Source organism: Dicentrarchus labrax, unplaced genomic scaffold (genome assembly GCF_905237075.1).
Source record: "Dicentrarchus labrax unplaced genomic scaffold, dlabrax2021, whole genome shotgun sequence".
In the NCBI taxonomy this organism is placed as follows: domain Eukaryota; kingdom Metazoa; phylum Chordata; class Actinopteri; family Moronidae; genus Dicentrarchus; species Dicentrarchus labrax.
In genome coordinates, this window is record NW_026136707.1 from 5,621,571 (window position 1) to 5,644,022 (window position 22,452).

At 39.0% G+C, this 22,452-nt stretch overlaps 1 protein-coding gene across 1 annotated transcript; it reads right to left on the bottom strand.

Annotated features, from left to right (window-relative positions):
- Window positions 1-874: 874 nt before the first annotated feature.
- On the bottom strand, window positions 875-22,452 carry drd2l (dopamine receptor D2 like). The gene is made up of 8 exons (XM_051407567.1): window positions 22,176-22,452; window positions 11,609-12,007; window positions 9,792-9,901; window positions 7,065-7,201; window positions 4,293-4,510; window positions 3,488-3,571; window positions 3,051-3,402; window positions 875-2,105 (listed from the first exon to the last, which is right to left on the bottom strand). The coding sequence occupies exons 2-8, from the start codon at window positions 11,978-11,980 to the stop codon at window positions 1,909-1,911; spliced, it is 1,470 nt and encodes a 489-aa protein (XP_051263527.1). The 5' UTR covers window positions 11,981-12,007; window positions 22,176-22,452; the 3' UTR covers window positions 875-1,908.

The following is a 22,452-nucleotide window of genomic DNA, read 5'->3' on the forward strand; positions in this document are numbered from 1 at the left end:
AATGAATGAATAAATAAAGCGTGCAGGCTTCATTTGCTCCAGTGTTGGTGTCAGAGTCCTTGTTTACTCCAATCAGTCTGACTGGCAACCCGCACCAATCTCAACTCCTCAGATACACACGGTTCTGCTAGCTTTCCCTCCCTGTTGTATCAGTCAGGGGAGGAGAGAAAGACCTCTAGTTCAACTTCCCCACAGCAATCCTCAAGATGCAGCAGCATTTGCAACTTTATAGCATTTGTTTTATCCTGTGCAGAGAGGGGCATATCAGTGGGGTTTACTGACAGGACAGGAGAGTTACTGTCAGGAAGCTGCCAGTCACAGCCAGTAAAACAAGCTTTTATATGCTTTCCTGTGGCATTTACACTTTCAGGCACCTGGGTGCTTGAATCTTTCATAACTGTATGATTTGGCTGGAAGATAAAGCCAAGTAATAATATTTCCTTGCAACCTTTCCTGCTGCCTAAAAATATTCCTACAAGCCCTGTGATGGTTTGACTTCTTCTTTTTTTTTTTAAAGTAATAGTTTGACATTTAGGGAAATATGCTTATTTGCTTTCTTGCCAAGAGTTAGATGAGAAGATTGATACGACTCGTGTATCTGTCCATTCAATGTAAAGCCGGAGCCAGAAGCATAAGCATAAACACTGGAGGAACGGGGGAAACAGCTAGCCTGACTCTGTCCAAAGGTAAAAAGAATCAGCTTATCGGCACCTCTAATGCTGACTAATTTACACGTTAGCTGTGTACCCTGTTTCAAGTCATTATGATTGATGATATGCACTAAGCCAACCGTCTCCTGGCTCCAGCTCCATATATATTATACAGACCATTCAAACTCCTGGCAAATCTTCTTTGGGATAAATAAAGTTCTCACTTTATTTCATTATGATGGTGATTATTTATTTCAAAACAACAAAAGCAATGAAAGACAAAGTTTATTATTATTGTTATTACTACTATTATTTTTTATCAATTGTCTGCACAATATTTGTGATCCCTCTTCTACCCTAGTAAAACGATTATTTACAACACCAAATGTATTTACATGTATGCACACATAAAACACACATTTAAAGCGACAAATGTACACATTAAATGAGATAAAAGCTCTCTCCGCTGTCTGTTGATTTCGTAGATGCACTCAATCACAAGATCAATAATTCTACCTTGATGTAACTTCAGTGGTTTTTCAAAACGTGTGAAAAATGTTCGCGCCTTGGGCATGAGAGGCTAAAATAAAAGTTTTGTGATGGACTGTGATGGAGTTTTTTTTCTTTGTCTTGACTTATTCCAGTCCTCTGAGAAAGACGAGCACATGCGAGCAAATAACAAGATGGCGTTTGTCAAGATTACAAGAAAATACAAGCCAAAGTCTGACACAATTCAAGCATCGGAAAAACAGTCACGTCTCCGGGAGTCTCACATCTGTGGAGTCTTTCACTTGAGATGCTGGGGAGAGATATTCAATCCTCAAATATTCCCTTTTTCAGACTGTATGTACACAACGCAGCGCATGTCTTCTTTTCCATTATTATCTCCAGCCTTGTTTGTGTTTCTTGTAGCTGTCTTTTACTTGCCACACACTCTCTTTGTGATCGTCAAGCAATTCCTTTGACAGTTTTTATTCCCGCTGTGTGCCGTCATTTCTGTCTTTCTTCATTCTTGTCTGAGCTGCCGGTTACAGTTTCCCTTATCTTAAAATTTTCCATGAAGCTTGTATCACTTAACTCATCAGTCACTCAATCTACTGTCTCACCACCCCCCACCCTTTCTCCTCTGTGTCAAAACAAGCCCAATTCTTTATCTTTACTCTCTCCCCTCCTTTCTACTCTCTCACCTCTGATCTTAAACCAATGCCTGGCTGTTTTTTTTTTTCTTGACAGTTGATGCGTCTCATCTCTCCAGCTCTCAGCAGTGCAGGATCTTGATGAAGGCTTTGCGAAACTCGATGTTGAAAGTGGTGTAGATGACAGGATTGACGGCGCTGTTGAGGTATCCCAGCCAGGTGACAGCGCTGTACAGTGAGGGCGAGATACAGCAGCTCCTGCAGTGGGCCTTGAGCACGTGTGTTAAGAAGAAAGGCAGCCAGCAGATGATGAACACACCTTGGAAACAGGGACAGACAGGAGATTAGAAGATGGGTGTATGCATGTTTTTAGCACTATGTGTGTGGCACAAATTGTGTAGGGATATAATGAATGACATATCCCGCCAACTCCTGCATTTGCAATTCGCACAGAATGATGAAACTGCTGAAACAATACACAGATAGACAGAAAACTTCATCAATATCAATAGCAGCGTTACAACTGCCAAGTCACATAAATCACAAAACAGATGAGGCAGGCGTAAAAAAAATAAAAATACAATCAAACAAAAAGCCATAAATAATGGAGGCCATACAAACTGGTGCCATGGATGTCAAGATTTAACAATGTGTCTGTTACTGAAATAAGTAATACTTAAAGTTTCATCCAAATATGCATCCAGAACCTTCCATCTAGAACATGAGTATTGTTTTTATTTTTTTTCAATGGACAGTTAATTGACTGTGAGGAGATATTTTCAGAATTTGACAAAAACTGAATTAAAGTGCAGTGTTTACTTATCAAGAAAGATATTTTTTAGATTTTAACCCAGGTATTTATATTGCTTTCTATATATTCAAATATAAAATATTACCTTCCAAATATTAAAGGTAATATGAGGTGGAATCTTAAAAATTACAGTAATGTCATTATATTTGCATAGTTTACCTTATTATGCAACAAACCAAGATAATATTGGAAATTTGTGAGTAGAAAAGTAATAATAATATAAAACAGCAACACTAAATACTTACATATTAATTTAGACTAGTTTGTTTGTATACAGTAGTACAGTAGTACAAAGTAGGCAGCTTTGTGTGCACACACACACACACACACACACACACACACACACACACACACACACACACACACACACACACACACAGGTTGAGACAGGCTACACGGTTTCGGTTAAAAGATCAACACCTCATCATTTAGTCTGTACTTCCCTCCACTCACCGAGCACAATAGCGAGCATCTGCGTTGCCTTCCGCTCCTTCTGCTGTGACAACCTCCCTCTCACCCTCTCCTTGGTAATCCCCCATCTCTCTCTGCCTCCGCTACGCTCCCTCCATCCCTCACGGCCTCTCATGCCGTCCTCCAGGGTTGGGGGGCGAGGCATCAGGGCCGATCTCGTCACGGTTGAGGGAAGAACCGGGGCAGGTCCAACTGAGATAGCCAGGGAGATCCTGGCCCGTCCCGCGTGGGAAGCCTGGGGGGCAGGAGGGGGAGCCAGGCTCTGCTCCATCTGAGGCAGGAACTGACCCGGCTCGACTTCGAGGGGATGAACCACGGCCTCCTTTACCAGGGTCTGACATGCACAGAGGGAGAGAGGAGGTGAGGTGAGGTAAGTGTTGGGAGACAAAGAAAGGTGGGGGTGCTGAGGACAAACTCACCACTTTCTTGCGCTGTGGGCCGGCAGTGGCAGGCCTCAGGATCAGGGTGCACAACTTCACATCCTCTGGTTGTGTACACTTATTCTGAAAGGGAAGGAGGCAACACATGGAGAACAGAAAATATATTCTTTGGGAAGGCCTGGCCAGTACTAGAGTTTTAAAGCTGATGCTGAAAATGTTTTTTGATTCAAATACACTGGCAGAAAATCAGTTTTTAAAGCAGAAACAGATAACACAAATTTTTGATTAGGGTTTTTGATAATAAAATGTTAAAAAATTTAATAATGTACATTTAATGCCAATAATAATACAAAAAATATCAATAACAAATGTATTGATGGTGTATTGTAGATAAAAGCTTAAATTAGCTAATACAGTGAACATGCCAATGTATTGATCAGGGTGGATTGATATTTGATAGAATGCTAGACTCTTGAAATTGACTATTTCACTCATTGTAAACTATGTTTCTCTAGTTCCAATGAAGAGCTGGAACAAGTTGATACATTTGATGGCGGCAGTGTCTAAAAGGTAGCACAATTTTTAATAAATAGTATAGTAACGGAAAAGCAAACATTCCCTTAAACATTTGGGAACTTATAAAGTGACATTTTTGCTCACGGAAGTTATGGATTATTGGGTTCATCTAAACTTTTTTTGGTGGTACAATGTTGTTGCAGGCCAGTGGGTCAACATCTATTAACACCAAATTGTTTGCTGGAGGGGAAAAGGGAAAACATATGCAATGTCTATAAAATGCATCGCTTGAGAATCAACAGTTAAAGTCCAAATTTGTGACCACCACCTTCCTGTGTCGATGACCGTCTCCTGCCTCAGCCCCGCCTTGTGTGTGCAGGCCGTGTCTGCGCGGCGGGGCGGTGCGTCTGCCTCGTCTGCGCAGCACCACGCAGATCTGCGCATACACCAGCAAAGTTACGATGAAGGGAACGTAGAAGGAAGCCACAGAGGAGTACACCACGAAGGCCGGATCGGCAAAGCTACACGTGGTGCCTTCCCGGCTGGCTAATGCAAGGAAGAAAAAGAGGAAAATACTTTTTATTATTAATTATGTACAGAACCTTTCAGAGAGTATTACATGATTTCACTTTTTGTCATATTTTATGGCTGCCCACGATCTTGTTTTTAAATATTTTGGGGAATATGTAAAGTCAGATGTCAGAAGATGGTTAGCTTAGTTTAGAATTATCACTGGAGGCAGGATAAAAAAGTCTAGCTTGGCTCTGGTTTTTGTACAGATTAAACAAGTGAAATGTGTCCCCCTGGTTCCAGTCTTTATGCTAATAAGTTACGCTAACCGCCCCCTAACTCTAAAGCAAATATGTGTATTTCTCAGAATGTCTATTTATTCCCTTGAATTATAAAAACAAGACAACCCAAATGCTGAGGTTTTAAATTAATACTTAAATACAGCAGTTGATAAAATAATCTATCTATCTATACAAGATCTATTTATTGGCTTTTTATGGAGCTTTAGAACAAATCACATGATCTTCATCAGCAGATGGGAGCCCATTTGTCATTAAATTGTGGATGTTCAAAATCTTCCATTTTCTCTGGCTACTTTGCAGGCTTTTGGTCATGTTGGGTTTAAAGCTGACCTTGTGGTGCGATTGTTTTTACAACATGGTCAAGACTGAACCTAAGCTGTTATGCCCAAAACGACACAACAAGGAGAAGTCCTTACAGTAGCAAGAAAAAATGGACAACAGACCTTTTTCAGCCATTTCGACAGTAGTTTAAATAAAGGTGTTGCAATGATGCTAATTAAGGTCCCATTCCATTTAGTGTAGCAGAGCCTTTCCAGATAGCCAACATGCACAATGGCAGAATCCTGACTTTGTTATACCTGAATGCAACAGAACCTTAATAAAATCATTGGTAACACCTGTATTTACCCTACTATTTCATGTCACAACAGCCGCTGTGAAAAAGGTCTATTCCATTAAAAATGATGAGGACCATGTGATATGTTCTAACGCTCAAGAACAGCTACTAAATGGACCTTGTAGTTAGATTTTGCCATCAGCTGAAATGCTTATTTCATGTGATTTTCAGTGAACACATACTTACATGCCCATTACATTCAATTTGATCATTTAAGATCAAACACTGGCATATACAGTGAATGGAAGTCTACACAAGAAATATCTCTCATACAGGGTGTTGTAATCTATGAGCAACCCATTACTGAGGAGAGTGAAATAAGCTTCTCAGTTTGATCTTACATCACTCAGTATCTTGCTGTGTTTGGATCGACAACTGAGGCTGTCGGATGTCAACTCGCACATTACTTTATGTTTCCCACTTATTCTCAAGTGGCTTCCTTTCAGTTCAATGCGAGCACATTCAAAGCTTAAGTCCCTCCTCACAGGCAGAGGTTAGCAGCTCAACATCTTCGCTCCTGCTGCCTTTGTGAGACAACAACGAATTCAGGATCATGTGTGCCCACTTGTTTGCTGGGCAGACAGTGATGTCTGATGAGAACAACATATGGGAATGTCACTGAATGGTCTGTGTGCTAATGGGTATTAAAGTATAAAGTGTGCTGATTTTCTGCATTTGTTGACTGAGCAGATGTATGGGATTTATTTACTATCTCACCAAAAAATAATCTTAAAATTCAGGAACAGAAGGACCAAGATATTGCAGCGGCTGTGTTTGTGCACGACAAAGTGTTCAGTTGAGTCTTTCCCTTAATAAATGACAACTCAGACAACAGTGAAGCGTGACAACAGAATGTAGTATTATATAACACAAAATATCAATAAATATAAAGTTAAATGAATGTAAAGTAAGTAAGTAAAGCTGCATTTTAAAGTCTTCCCATCTGAGTTTCAAAGATCAGTATTGACCATAGAAGTGAAATTCTCAGCACCTCCTCTTACTGGAATATTTTATGGAGCTCAGTAACACCATGTGGCCTTCAACAGTGGGTGGAGATTGTTCAGTTGTTATCATGTGACCTCAGCTAAGCATGGAATTCCAGTCATGTTATTTCAAAACTGGTCACAGAACCAACTGGGACAAAATACAAAATATAATAGAAGATATAAAATAAGTGAAGGTTGGATTTTGAGACTCAAAAACCAAGCTTCACTTGTATCACCGCTTGAAACTTTCAGACAAACAGATGAAGGTTACAACTGATGACATGTTACTTTCACAGGGTGGAAGCAGCTATGGCGATTCACTCGTAACGCTCTATTATCAATTCATACGCTGTTTATGAGCCAGGATGTATTTGTTATGTGCTTTAATGGCGGTTTGCATTTTAGAGCATTTGAGTGAAACCTTTGGTATTATGTACCACAGATGAAAGCACGTTTCATTCATTAGAAAGATTTTTTGAGGCCTGGAAAGGTGAAAGTATCCAGTATTATACAACAACAAAAAAGCTAAACAATTGTGACAATAACATAATTTAGTGTAACAGAAATTTTTTTTTTTCTTTTTTTCTTGTTCCTATAATCAACTGATGACTCCTCATCCTGGCAAACAACACCTAAACTAGTAAGTGGGGAGTAACTTGAGAGGAGGGATCAGATGGAGCTGTTACCTGTGTTATTGAGTCCAAACAGCAAAGGGCAGGAGATGGCAAAAGAGAGAAACCAGACCACAGCAATCATCACTGCCACCCTCCTCCTGGAACTGTATCTGGTGTTGTAGAGCATCGGCATGGCCACAGCTGTGTACCTGCAATAGTATACACACACACACTCCAATTTGAACACATATCAATGCAGAGTAAAGATTGTTAGTGCATTTTCAGACTTTATTATCCCATCGTCATGTCCACACATATTTTAAAGTAAACTCAGGCACTTGATACAGAGCGCATAGAAACAAATTCCCAGTTTCTCCTCAAACAGACAGAAGCTGCCACTGCCTGTTTCATAGCCACAAGGACACAAAACACACATCTGCCAGTATGTCAGAAGCAATTAGAGTGTTCGGCTGTAAGCGCAGGTGTGAGTGGTCTTCTTCAGCGAGCAACTGTAATCCTGATGGCAGGCAAAGGGTCACGGACAAAAAACAGTTGCGCAAGACTCTACTGAGGAAACTAAGCTTTCAAAAGATTCAATTCCCAGGAAGTCTTCGTTGTTTCAGTTGTGAAAATGTAAAAGCTGCAGTCTATGGATGTTGGAGGCACTGTACTTCAGTGTTTCTAAAAATCTTTACAAAAAGTACCTAAGTAATATATTTCAGCTGTGAAAGACTGCTGTAGGAATTACACAGGAAAATAAATTGTCTTAGGACTTTTTTGGTTTAAATGTATACATTTCTATTGTGTCGCTGTATGCAGTGGCTTCTAGAGGACAGAAGGACAATACTGCATTTTAACTGAATTTAGTTACAATATTTATTATGTTGAATTTGTGTAAAACATGACAAAGATTGTGCATGATTGCCCTGCCTTGCCATACCTAAAAGAGATGCTGCAGCTCTGTGAAGCTGTAGTTTACCATTTGTCAATTAGCACTAAACACAAAGAACAACTGAGGCTGATGGGAATGTCAATAGTTTCTGGGTGATTAACCAAAGTAGCATGTTTGGACAAACTGAAATTTTTAACGATCATGGCAATCCAACCAATAGTTGTTGATATATTTCACTTAAAACCACAAATGTCAATCTCATGGTGGCGCTAGAGGAAACGTCAGGGGTTCATTTAAGCCATTAGGATTAATCTCTGTCTCCGAAAACACTTCATGGCAATCCGTCCAATAGTTGTTGAGATATTTAAGTCTGGACCAGAGGGGTGACATTGCCATCCCTAGCAGTGTTGCCAATATTTTCAATGGAAAGTGGCTAAAACTGCTTGAAAGTACTTACATTTAAACAAGATTTAAAAAAAAATAATAATAATAAAATGATGAGGTTGAGTTAAACGTAACTGGCTATAAGCAGGTTTATCATTAACTCTAATTTCAAAAACTAGTGTGTCATGAATAAAAAGAACTGAGAAACCAGATTAAACTCACTCTTGTGAACTCCACTGTGTACTTTGAGAAGAAATATAACTTAAACAGTCAAGTGAAATCATTGAGAACAAAAACCAAGAAACAGGAGAACAATAGGGATCAGTGATTGGTCGTGCTGCCACTCTCCTCCACTCCCTGAACACCGTCAGTCCAGAGAGACACAGTCACACAGGAGCAAATTCGTTGAGAAATATTGGAGACTCTCTTCAAAGGAGATGAGGAAGTCGGTACATTTGTTGTTAGTGCTGAGGGGTCTTAAAAGTCATCTAATCTAGCAATAAAGTTCCTCAGTTAGCGACACTGATCCCTACAGCCATGCTGTCAGCATGGCTAAAAATCATCAGCAGTAATTACACAGTAGACACGTCTTTATTTGGGTTTATGCTAATTTATCCAATTACTTTCTATCAATCACAATTGAAAGACTATAAAAAGGGCTACGACTCATTCACTGCTGATCTGATGTGGATGTAAGTACCCTCAAATTAAAGTTGTCAGCACTTTAACCTTGCAGTCACAGTTTCACAAATTACTGGGGCATGACACCAAAACATCTTTCTGACTGCATCGTCTGGAGCTTCGACAAAGCAATTAAACTTTATCCTCAGCCATTGCGCCAGATTACACAAGTCCAAAGTGGTGCAGCCTCAATGTGTCACTTTGTCAAAGAGTAATTCGGACGCAGCTGCAGACGACCTGCCCGCTGGGTGTCTGGTCACCTCCCCCAGGACCCTCGGAGAGGGCATCAGGTGGAAAAGCAAATCATCGAACATGTAGTCTCCTTGATCCAGAGAACAAACACTAATGACTGCAGAGGACGTTGCAGAAGACACAGTGGAAGCCATTACCTGCTGAAAGACAAACAGTGCTGCTGCTCCGAGTCAGCTGGATGATGGATGCATGTTTAAAGGTTTTAGTGGACGTGCGTGCGTGTGTGTGTGTGTGTGTGTGTTTTTTACTGCAGGCGTGTGTGTTGCCAGCTCTTTATTTAGCGAAACCTGTACCATTCGAGATGGAGGTTAGGGGAGAGTACACAGTAAAGAAATGACATATTGATTCACTGTCATCGTTGTTATTTTGGTCTTCCTTACGGATAAAAAGTACAGTGAAATTATTTATCATCAACTACTACTTCTTCTCTCGCTGAAAGGCAGTTCAGGAGAGATAAATAAATTGTAAGAAAAGAGAGAAAGATGATGATTTAAAAAATCCAATAAGAGGTGAACCATCGAGAAGAAGAAGAAAAAATACACACAGTAGAGAGAGTAAACCAAAGATTAAAGTAAAAAGTAAAGTTCCACCTGTCAATGCTGATGGCACAGAGGTTGAGGATACTGGCGGTGCACATCATGACGTCCAGGGTGAGCAGGATGTCACAGTGGATGAGACTGAAGCGCCACTCTCCCACCACCTTCAACGAAACAAAGACAAACTGACATTCTTTTTCAAGGACTTTCATTTCTTCCTTCATTTTTTTTTTTTTTTTTTACATTTTGGCCAGTTTAAACAGTTGTAACACCAGTGGGGCAGCATTAATATTAAGCAGGCTGGATCACTCAGTTAATAAAGTATAGTTAATATTTAATGTGCATGATTTGCTTCTGACGTGACCCAATTTAGCCACAAAGAATGTGAACGTTTCATTTTGTCTCCAGTATCAGAATAGAAAAAGATATTGGGTTACATTAAAAAAGGTGGTCTTTTCATCTCTTTTGCCCACTTGAATTAATTTTTCATTTTCTGTGAGACATTGTTTGTAATTGTCAGTTATCTGACGTGATTATCTGAAAATACTGAAATGATTATTCAAGGTTTTTATGTTTTATTCAATACATTTTTTAGCACTGATTCAGTGATTATTGACATTAATAGGATGGCCTTATTAGTAATTCAACAGGAAATTAATGAGCAACGTTTTCATTAACCCTTGCGCGTTTGCTCCATCTGCCAGAATAATTTGCTGCTTTGCATTGTCCTATGTGATAGTAAAGTAATTATCTTTGGACTGTTTATTGGACAGAATGAGCGATCTGAATCTCTCCATTTAGACACTGACATTGTGACATGGTGAGTTGCAGTACACAGAACCCAACACCAATGTTGCAGGCACAGATAAACTCTAATGCAGGCTGAAAACGGGCTGTTAGTATCAGTTTTGCAGGATTCAGTTAGATAATTAGTTAATTGAACCTTGTATGTAAATGCAATGTCTTCCTGTAACCAAAACATAGTGTCAGATACAGTACATTTTCAGGTTTTCTTGTATTTCTCACACTTTGACTTTAAGTCTTTCTCTGTTCTGCATTTGGGAAAGCTGTGTTGTTACAGAACTGCTCTGTTCTGAAACAATTATTCAGTTAATTATTCAATAACTTTGGGTGTTTGACTGCTGACTTGACTTTCCACTATTTTCTGACTAATCAATAGAGGGCTACAACTACCAGTTATGTTCATTAATAATTGACCTGCTGATTATTTTCACGACTGATTAATAACTTTGTCTAATATATCAGCAAAGAGAATAATGTCTGTTATAATTTCCCACAGGCCAAGAGGACGTATTCAGATTTGTTTTAGTCCACCAACAATCTAATACCCAAAGATATTCAGTTTACTGTCATATGTGATAAAGAGAAGAGGCTTCACATTTGAGAGCCTTTGTCATTTTTTTTCTAAAACAATAAATCAGTTATCAAAATAGTCAATTCACTTACTGTCGACAGATTCAATTCAATTAATGATTACTAAATGAATTGTAGCTCTATAATGATTGATCTGTAATGAAAGTAAGCATAGTGAGTTCAACAAATTTAATTAAAATATCAATTACATCAAATTAACTTCCATAATACAAATCTGTTGCGGCTGCTCTGAAGTCTGATGTTCCTGCATCTGATTTGCATGTGTTCAGTGGAAAATGACTTTTAGATAAACAAGCAAATAACCCACACATTTTTTTTATCCCCTTTTAGTTTCCACCGCATCACGCTGAGAGTGTTGTTTTCTTTCCTTTTTTTGCTTACAAAACAGAAAAAAGTCAGTGCGCTGACCATACAGAAACACAATATATTAATACAGAAAGAAATGCAGACACACACAAGAGCGCACACACACACACCTCCAGGTACACGCCCCAGGGCATGACCAGCGTGGCCAGCAGCAGGTCGGACACAGCCAGCGAGACAATGAGGTAGTTGGTCGTGGTCTGCAGAGCGCGCTCCCGCGACACTGCCACGCACACCAGCACGTTACCGAACACCACGCAGAAGATCAGCAGCACCAGCAGCACGGCGTAGAAGTTGTACGGAGGAGAGGTGGCTGACGACGAGCTGGTGCAGTTGGAGGACGTCAGCGAGAAGGATGAGGAGGTGGGGAAGGATATGGGGGAGTATGAAGGGCCATGGGTGGCGAAGACGGATAAATTGTGCTCAAGGGAGGAGAGAGGGAAGGAGGGAGGGGAGGACTCGTCTGACTCATTGAGTAAAGTCATGATCTTGCTCCAGTGGACATGGTCAGGCTGAAAAAAGAGAGGAAGAGAAAAATGACCCTGGGACCCTTTATGGCTCGCTGCACACTCGATTCAGCGTTTCACAATAGATCCAACAAAGATTGGCTTCTGAGTCTGACAACAGAGAATTATAAAAAGAAAAGGTTATTGTAGCACCAGGGCAGGGATTTCATCATTGGTCTCGCCTCTGAGAAACAACTTAGAAGGACAAACAGGACAATGCATACAAACAATACTGCACCTCACCTATATGCACACAAGTACGCAAAGTCAAGGTCACCTGATTTTATCTAAACCACTGACTGAAACAGAGATGAAAAGGTCTCTTAGATCTCCCCAGGCTCTTTTCGGCCTCTGGTGGTTTAACGTCTGAAAGGAAGTAACTACTGTCTGTACAAATAAAATCAGTTTACCAGATAAAACTTAAATTCACGTTCAGGTCTTAAGTACTTCAAACAACGGACTCAAAGGACCAGTAGGATTTAGTGGCATCTAGCGGTTGCCTTTATTGCATCTAACTGAACACCGCAGGGGTCTGTACTGAAATGTGTAGGAGAAACTACGGTGGCAGCGAAACCCATGAAAAATGAGAAGGGCTCTAGCTATAGCCAGTGTTTCGTTTTTCCATTCTGGGCTGCCGTAGAATCACTGTGACCCACTGTGTTATTCTAAGGTAACAAAAACACTAACCAAAATTATACACTAATGAAAACATACACCGATCAGCCATGACATTATGAGCACCGACAGGTGAAGTGAATAACACTGATTATCTGCTTATCATGGCACCTGTCAGTGGGTGGGATATATCAGGCAGCAGCATCAGAGTTGATGTGTTAGAAGCAGAAAGGAGGATTTGAGCGACTTTGACAAGGGACACATTGTAAGATGACTGGGTCAGAGCATCTCCAAAACTGCAGCTCTAGTTGGGTGTTCCCGGTCTGCATGGTCAGTACCTATCAAAAGTGGTCCAAGGAAGGAAAAGTGGTGAACTGGAGACAGGGTAATGGGCGGCTGAGGCTCACTGACGCACGTGGGGAATGAAGGCTCGATCCAACAGACGAGCTACTGATAGATAGGTGTTGACGTTATCATTAAAGAAGCCCTGTGACATTTTCTTAGAATCATACAAATATTCACCATAAAACTGTAACTTCATTGTAAATTAAACAAAAATAAACCTTGACCTATTTAATAAAACAAAAATGATGGTTGCTGCACTGATATAAATGATTGTTCTCTTCTCAAATTACAAAAGTAAAAACATTCACCCTAGTAAGTTAGTAAACACATGGCACATAAAACCAGAATAGCATGAAACCACTCCAATGCAAACAAAATATTGACCCATTCATGAAAACTAGCTCCACTAGTTATTAGAAACTCAAAAGGGCCCCTTTAACCTGTGCCCCTCTGTACTTGTTTTGTCATTGCTGTTTTTATTGATTGCTGTGCTCTTTTGTGTTTATTATTCATTGGATGACCAAATTGTCCCTCTGGGACATTAAAGTTCAAGTCCACTCTATTCTACAGCTCATATGTGGCCATTGGTTGGAGTAGTTTTCCTAAACAGGAAAGCAGAAGGCAAACTATCACTCATTTGTTTATCGGCCTGAGAGGGTCATGCAGAAAAAGTGTATTTATCCACATTTGTCGAAATATAACCGTTTAAGCATCCAGATGGCTTGTGGGGAAATGGATTATTTTGTAGTGGTTGGAAAGTTCATTTGGATGTTTTAATTAATTAACACTTAATATTTGATTCTATTGTTACTATATAGCATCTGTCGTACAACCCGATCCTGTCCCAAACATAGATTCATTTACTTAACTTAACAAGTATTACAATTTGTGGAATTACTTTGCGACACTTACACATCAAATATTTTCATAGTAAGGTAAATAGGCAGCTGAGAGCAAGAGAAGAAGACACAGAGAAACACAAGAATCCATAATTTTCAATAGATCCTCTGCAGTCCAAACTTCTGCTTAAAACTCATCCATAGTAACCCGCTATCGAAGGTTTATTCTGCAGAGACGAGACATGATTAGGGTGTATGAAAACTTTTCTTCCCCTCTCTTATCTCTCAGTTCTGATACACTCCAACAACCAGGCTGTATAATATATTGCAAAAAACTGCATCAAATATTTATCAGCGACAGGAAGTTGAAACGGACTAATGACTTGCACTATCTCTCCTATATGAACTTTCCTGTCGGTGCCAAGGTCATGAAGGAATTTAGTGAGAATTTCACTGCCCTAACACCATCCACTCGAGCCACCTACATGCATCATCTGTCTCATATACTTATAGTATCTGATCTTGCTAATCAATACATATGCAAGACTAGTTGAGCCTGACAAATCAATAATCTATCCCACCTGTTGACCCCGATAGCACCTGACGAAGACATTATCCTCAGTGGCATGGATTTCACCCGGTTAGATATTGATTTGACTCACTTGAGGTCTTAATGTGCAGTTGCATCATTATTATGGTAGAGGTCAGTCCAATCGCTACAGGGGGCAGCAGTGTGCAGGAGGGAAGGGCAGGGCCAGCGTTCAGCTGGAGAATCTCATTTCAAGCTGCCATAAAGGCAAGTGTGTGTCTGCTGAAGAGTCCTTGAGTAAATGGTCGGGCAGCTAATGGCTAATGTTAACAATTAGAAAGAACTCAGAGTGGGTCACGCTCTACCAAGGCTGCATAATCTTGTAAAAGAAAATGATAGAAAGCTTTAATCTGAATTTACATAAATCCACAGATAACCACAGGATTATTTAAGTATGGTCAACAAAGTTCAAATGTGTTCTATACTGCGAAGACAAATAAAAAGCATTACAAACAATCTGCACCAAGCTGAATTAGAGCTGCAATGATCTGATGATCAATTAGTTGATTAATTAATCAAGCAAAAATGTGATAATGGATTCACTGTCATTTTCGAGCAGCTTCTCTTTTTTATATACAATAGCTAATATATATTCTTGGGTTTTCCTCTGTTGGTAGGACAAAAGACATTTGGGGTGTGCATTTTATTTTTTTTTTTTGCACAACGAATGGTGGTTACATAGATGTTTCCAGAGTGTATTTCTGTATTAGGTCAGGTTTTCGAAAAGTTGCAAATATTTTGTCAAACTGACGTTTTCTTGAGCTGTTTGTGTTTTGTCTATTTGCGCTTTCATAAGCTGCAGGGATTTGAGCTCTCAGGGCTACTGTACAAAACCACTACCAAAAAAAAGCAAACAGATCAATAGATAATAGAAATAATTGTTAGTTGCAGCTCCAAACTGAATCACTTCTTATTTTAGCAGAACTTTTAGCCAAATTTCATTGAACTGTTTACTCATTTCATTTCATCACGCTCAGTAACAATGAAGCAAACAAACACCTAAAGTCTTGCCCTAAAGACAGATTACCAGCCGAAGGAAAACTGTAGACTGCAGGTTGGTGCTTCACTAAAGCTGCTGCGGTCAGCAGTAATCAGCAGAGTAGAAGATGAAGTCCTCAAAAAGTACTGGGGCATGCTTTGCCCACAGCAGTTAATGTTTTTTTTTCTAAATTGTATTAAAACTTATGTGTAAACTAAAATGCTTCTTAAAATAAAACTTGCCAAATTTAGAGCTAATATTCTATTACTAATAATGTGATCATTCTCTTAATAAGCCTAATTAACAAAATACTGTAATCTCCAGCTACTGACAGCTACTGAATAGACATTGTGGTGACATACTTTTTCTTTGTCTTGCATTACAACTGCAACACAACACAGTAAGCAGTAAGTGGAAATTCCTGAAGAACGAATGAGGAAATGTATAATGATTCCTCCCTATGAATCCCTCTACAATGACCTTGATTATCCTCATTTTCCCCCATCTTCCATCGTATATCATTGCATTTGTGCCAGCCAAGCTGTGAAAAAGCTGCTATTGTTTGTCGAAACTATTCATATGACTGTAGCACGTCCTCTAAAATGCATTAATTTTGTTGAAGGACAAAATAATAACATGCTGTAGGGAATGCCAAGGCTTAGATTCAGTGGTATTGTCCTGGAGTGGATTTACGTAATACCAGATGACTGAAAATGCACCACCTGTAAACTGCAACTGACAGTTTGCATCCCGTCTCCTACCGACAGTCAACTTTGGCTTCTTTTAACCATAACTATGATATCCCCCTAACCTTTAAGTCCCCCTCCACTCAAAAATGTGTTTTGCTTATTGTTACCTCACTTGCGTGTTTGACCTTCAGAGTGCAGAATGATGTATAAGCAGAGTGGAAAAGACTGTTTTCACATTCATCTGCTGAAGGAGGAAAGTTTCCCTGTGCTCACCTTAGTTTAACACGCGTATGTACAAAGATTATTAATTGACATCACAACAATTATTATTGGCTATTATACTAAAGTGTAAGTGGAAACATTTACTCTGCCACTGCACATACACTAATAATGGACTTTTTGAGTGAAGTAGGAGACATTGTGTGTCCCACAGTTAAACGTTTGAAATGAAAATCATTCGCATATTCACAGAATCTGTTTTTTTCAACAAGGGAGAAAAAGTGAATGTGCTTTTTGTTACATTTTTATCCAGGTAATTGACAGTTTTTGTGTAAAAATCATACCATACACAAATTGTATTATACCAAGAAGAATATTTTCATATGTCTTAAAAGTAAGTTTAGTTGCCTAAACTTAATCAAACAGAGGTTGCAGATCAAAGAATGCTCATATTAACTGTTCGTTGTGTTTGGTCTTGTCAGTTATATGGTCAGTTTCAAAAAAGGACTAACAAATTACCTATTTTATTAAGTATGAGGAATTGCTGATTCATTTTACAGCATCTTAATTCTATAAGAGATTAGACTCATTATAAAACATTATTCATCTGAGCAACAAAACTGCTTTCTACACTACCTAATCACTTACACCTTCAAATAATAAGAACTTACAGAATTTATTGCTCATGAATAACCACCCAAATAAATAATTTCTACTGAAAGCAATATGCAAGCGGAATACAGAGTAAGAAAGGTTCAAACGATGAAGAGGTATTCCTGTTTGGCCCTGATTAACTCTTGTATGTCCTGCTACACATCATCAGTCACACCATGGGCATTTTTTATTGATTGTGGGAGGAAGGCCATCAGTAACATCCATGTATTGGTTTCTTTACAAAAACAGGGTGTAATGATCCCTGCTCTGAGAAGCCAGTTTAATTTAACACATGGCCTCCGAAGTAAAGCTGCATAACTGCGTAAACACGTCTTAAACTGTGTGCATACAAAGGGCAGAAACTGGTTCACTGAGGTCAGGGCTACAAATGTCATTTGATTCTCTGTAAGATGTCATTCTTATGGTCATATTTTATTAAATCACATCACTGTGAGGACACACTTGGTGCTTAAGGAGTTGTTTTTACTGTGTCTGGATGACTTTTATGGCTCAGTGCAAGCTTGACAACTTCTTCAATAAGTGTAACTTTCAAGCGTATTACTTTGAAACCCAATTATTTTCTCCCTGTGTTGTATAGTTTTATTACCTTTATTAGATATATATATATTACCTTTCATACTTCCAATTACCACAAATGTCACTTATTCCCATACCATTATTCCATATCATTATGGAAAAGAAGGTTTTGAGTAATGTGGGTGAGCAATGCTTCCAAGCAAGTCTCCTAAACTTTTGTGGAATGAGCCTAATGATTTAAAATTTTAATGAACAAAGAGACAAAACTTTCTCAGTGAGGTAATGTGGTGGAAAGTCATAGGATGGCAGCTGGGCCAGTTTTTGTTATCAATGAAGTGTTAATGAAAGATTGTTTTACTTGACTAAACTTAATCCAAGCACACGACCCTAACATGAGTTGTTAAAACTTCATTGTTCCATGACAGTTACAGTAACAGCTAAAAATTAAATATCTAATGTAATGTCTAACATCCCCACAATACTTTATCTGCATTTCAGAGCTTGAGCTCATTTGTCAAAGTTTAATGAGACTGTGCCGTCAAAGCTATACCTACCAAAGTGTGAACACAGCCCAGATGTTTCTGAGCTACAAAATGAAGCGGCTATACTGATGCAGCTCCCTTGGCGTTGCTGCTCATTAGAACCTCAATATACTTTGAACAGATTCACAATTATTATGGGAAGAGCAAAGTCTAATTAGAGTCTGAGAGCTACGGAGAGCCATAACGTCGCTCAGGAAATGATGGAAGGAGATATAAAATGTAGGGCAAAAACAAGGTTGTATTTTGTATTTACAGAATAAACCAGCAGAGATTGAAAGGTGTGAGGATACAAACATGCAAAAAGAAAAACAACCCAATGATACAAATACTCTAAAAGTGATAAATCTCTCAGTCTATAGACCAATATTCTAATACTCCTGATGTTACGTGAAGTCAATTACTTTAGTCAGTAATGATACTTTTTACATTATGACCTTTGTCTCAAAACAAAGAATTGACACGACACTCAATCTACAGTCTTCACTTATCTGCCCCCACTGCTGCCTCAGGCTATGCCTCTGGCCCATCATTTGTTTTTCTGGCCCACATATTTAAAAATGGATGGGGTAAAATGCATAATGAAACAAGAATGGCCTTTGTTGGAAAATCGTTTCGCTACATTGTGCTCTCCTGGAGAGAAACAAATATGTCTGAAAATGAAAAGTCTGTTAATGCTGTGCTTGGTGTAAGTGTAGCCTTCTGCAAGGAATATTTATATATTGCATTTTGAGAATGTAGCAAAATAAGATTTCTTTTTTTGGGGGGGTGATTCGTATGCCCATGGAACCTAAGATTGTTATTTTGCGGCCTGATCTTCCTTGGAGAAAGGAAATTGTTTTAATTTGGAGATATTGCAAGCAAACACTGGACAGGACTCTATTTGAATAATAATAATAATAATAATAATAATAATAATACTAATGATAAAGAATATAACTCAATGTATGTTGATAGGAAAAAAATAAATGCATATATACTGCATAAATTGAATTTTCATGAAAAGATTTGGGGACATTTTGTGAAACATGGTGCCTTGGGGAGTAAACTGATCCTCAGAGACCACTGGGAGTATTTATGGCTCATAAAATACCTTTAGATTTATTGCAAGTGCTTTTTTCATTGTTTTGTTTTTAAATCTCTTTTCCTATATACATATATATAAAAAAAATTCATAATATATTTAAAATTGTTAAAGTGTATGCCTATTGTATTTATATACATAGATATACTGGGTCTTCTAATTTACTTTACAAGCGAAGAGGCTGGGTAGGGTAAAGAAGGGAGAGTTTAAGGTAAGGTTAAATGCTACTGTTGATATAATATATATAATGTGAGAACAATAAACATGTTTTTTTGGATTTTATATTGATATCATGTATTATGTATATTAATATAAAAACTAATAACCTTTTATTTTCCCTGCGGTGTAATTACATTACAGTTTCCTGTCTTATTTCATTTTATTATGAGGTGACCTCTCACTCCTCTCAATCCTGTGTTGTCTGATGCCCTTTCTGTCCTAAATCTCCCTTCAATAACATCCATCAGCCTTTGTCCCTTCATCCTCTCCTCTTATCTCCCCCCCCGTCTAATCTCCTGTTTCTCCCCGTCTGTAGATCCTCTCTGGAGACACTTGACAGGTCCATTACATCCTTGGCCTTGTCTGCCCCCAACTCTACTGAAAAAAACAACAAAAACAACAACAAGGAAAAAAAAAGAAAAAAAAAAGAAGACTTAAAATTTTGCCCCAGTTCCGCTTAGGCTTTGAGCTGGCCTGCAATAAATCTTTCATTTCTTTCACTGAGAGGCGGGAATGAGTCGCAGCCACTGGGAATGATGTGTATGTTCAGCTGCAGTATAATCAGCTCTCTGCTGAGTTTGGGGCAGAAAATATTCACTGTTGCTTCACTTCTCAACCCCCATTCCTACTCTCAATCACACCCAGAACTGTCCGGGTTCCTTTTTTCCCCAGTTTTTAATGAGCAACCAGTGACTTTTGCATACAGGGCTGTATGTTAGTCACAAGTAATCTTTCTTTTTTTCTGACAGATGACAATGCACCTGGTTTGTACAGCAATCAAGCAAGCAATGGACTACACTGATGAGTTCTCTTAAAAGAAAACCCAATAGGGATTATTTCTAATCAAGAGCAGCCACTCAGACCTACAGCTGCCTAATCATGTGTTTGTTCCCTGCACTGCTCTAAAACTACACGTCACCCATATGGTAATATACATTCAATCAGCAGCCTGTGCAGAGCCATGATACCAATTATTATGAAAATACTTGTGATGTGACACCTCGTACTGCACGTACAGTGCTTCTAGTGAGTGAGAAAGAGAGGAAAAAGAAATAGAATATAATCACACCTTCACATCATTAGGTATCCTGGGTAAAACAGAGTGAAAGGGAGAAACAGATTTTGTGTTCCATCTGTTAAGGTAAAGTGCAGGCACGATATTGAGACACACAATGATCAAGATGAGCTCCATCTAAACCTCTCCTGCAATAAGCAATCTGCCAAAGAAATGATCAAAGAGATAAATACTATCCAGAGAGGACTGCAGAAAGGGGGTGAGGATCCACTGTGTGACATGATACAAGGCATCAGATTCTCTGCTGTGATCTGAGCTCCTGATTGATTAACAGTTTAGAGAGTGATAGGGAGTCCTTTCAACACAGAGTCACACAAGGAGACCTCCAGCCGGGGGTGATGCTCCTAACCAACCACAAACATCTTTTATTCAAGAAGCAATTTTTGCATCGTCTTCATCTTTTATTTAAAGTGAGAGTCTGCAGCTTTCGGAAGTCAGTTCCAAGTGAAATTAAACTACCACATGGATTAAACTAATGCACGGCTGCACACCGACCGAGGAAAAAGGGCTTCACTGTGATATCGATAAGAGCAAAGTCAGTGTAATTCCCCCGTTTTGCTGTTGGGGAATTTCATACAGATTCAAAATGAGTTCTTGAAGTCACAATTTGTCACGTAACACAGACAGTAGATGGACACAGTTAATAAGTCAGTATAATTAGCTATTTACATCCGTTACAGTGTCTCACTGCCAAAAAGTTTGATTTTGCCATTTTAAATCTCACGTTTCAGCCCATTCGGGGAATCCATCCTTCAGCTGAGCTTTATTATCTCGAGAGAATGCCTCCAAACCAAGCATAATGGCACTTTGCAGCCTTTTGGCCACCAGAGGGTATCACAAATGAGAAATAATAATAATAAAAAAAAAAAGGTATTATATTATCTGTTTCTTCAACCCAAATGGAAAATTATTTTATTTTATCAATGCGTCATTATATTGGAGCCTCGGCTATCCTCAAATGAAAATATAATAAGGAGAGTCCTTAAAAGAGTAATGTGCATGCTTGTGGAGTAGTTTAAAGAATTTGGAGTTTCTCTTAAGGGACGTAATCAGACCAAGCCGAGTAATTAGAACTTTTTAAGGAACCTTGAGGAGAGTTGAGGAGTGTCCTATACAAATCCTCTGCACATACCTTTACAGATGAATAGGGTGTATTACTCATATTGTACACTACTGAACATCTGTCTATAGTGTAATGTAAGAGTTTTTATATATTATATATAGTAGATTTTTTTAAATGCACAGTCCATACCATTAAATAAATTGTTCTTTGGACAGATTTATCACTCAATATAGTTAAATGTTTTATTATGGTTTCATTTAAGCTATTTATTTTCTGTGTCATGTCAACCAGCTTTAAACTTACAATATGTCAGTGGCATCTGTTATACACTGTATATTTGTCATGGTTCATACTATATGTCAGTGATCGCTTTTATAAACTATACATTTTATTTTCACTTTTGGATTTATAGTCTGTTAACACTGTACCCTACATATGCCAATACATCTTGAACTTGTTCTTTAGTGCAAAAATACATCAAAAATCGTTCTTAGATATATCAAATAAAGACCAATTATATTAGCTATAAGAACTATTTTTTGTTTTACTTGTCCTTCCTTCCACAAAACCACCAGGAAAAAGTACAAATCCCTCATTAAAACGTTAGAAAATCACAGCAACAAGTTTCCCCGCAGAGAGAATACACACACAGAGTTTAATCTCAATAGACAGAATAAGTAAATAAAACTCGTTTTTCAGCCTCTTTTTAAAGCCTTTAAATCACTTACCCTCTCCCGGTACAGCTGCTCACAGTCAGGTCCGCTCTCCTCTCCGTCAGGCTTCAGCGTCCAGTCGAGCAATTTACTGCCGAACCTCCCACCTTGACCTCGGTCGGTGCACGGTCCGCGCAGACGCCCATTAAGTCCCCGCTCCTCGGTAACGTTAGTACAGTCCCCCGCCTCTCTCTGGTCGGTGGTCGACAGCGGGTCAGCGCGGCGGGAGACAGCCGCGGAGGAGGAGGAGGAGGATGGAAATAGTTGGAGAGAGGAGGAGAGAGGAGAGGAG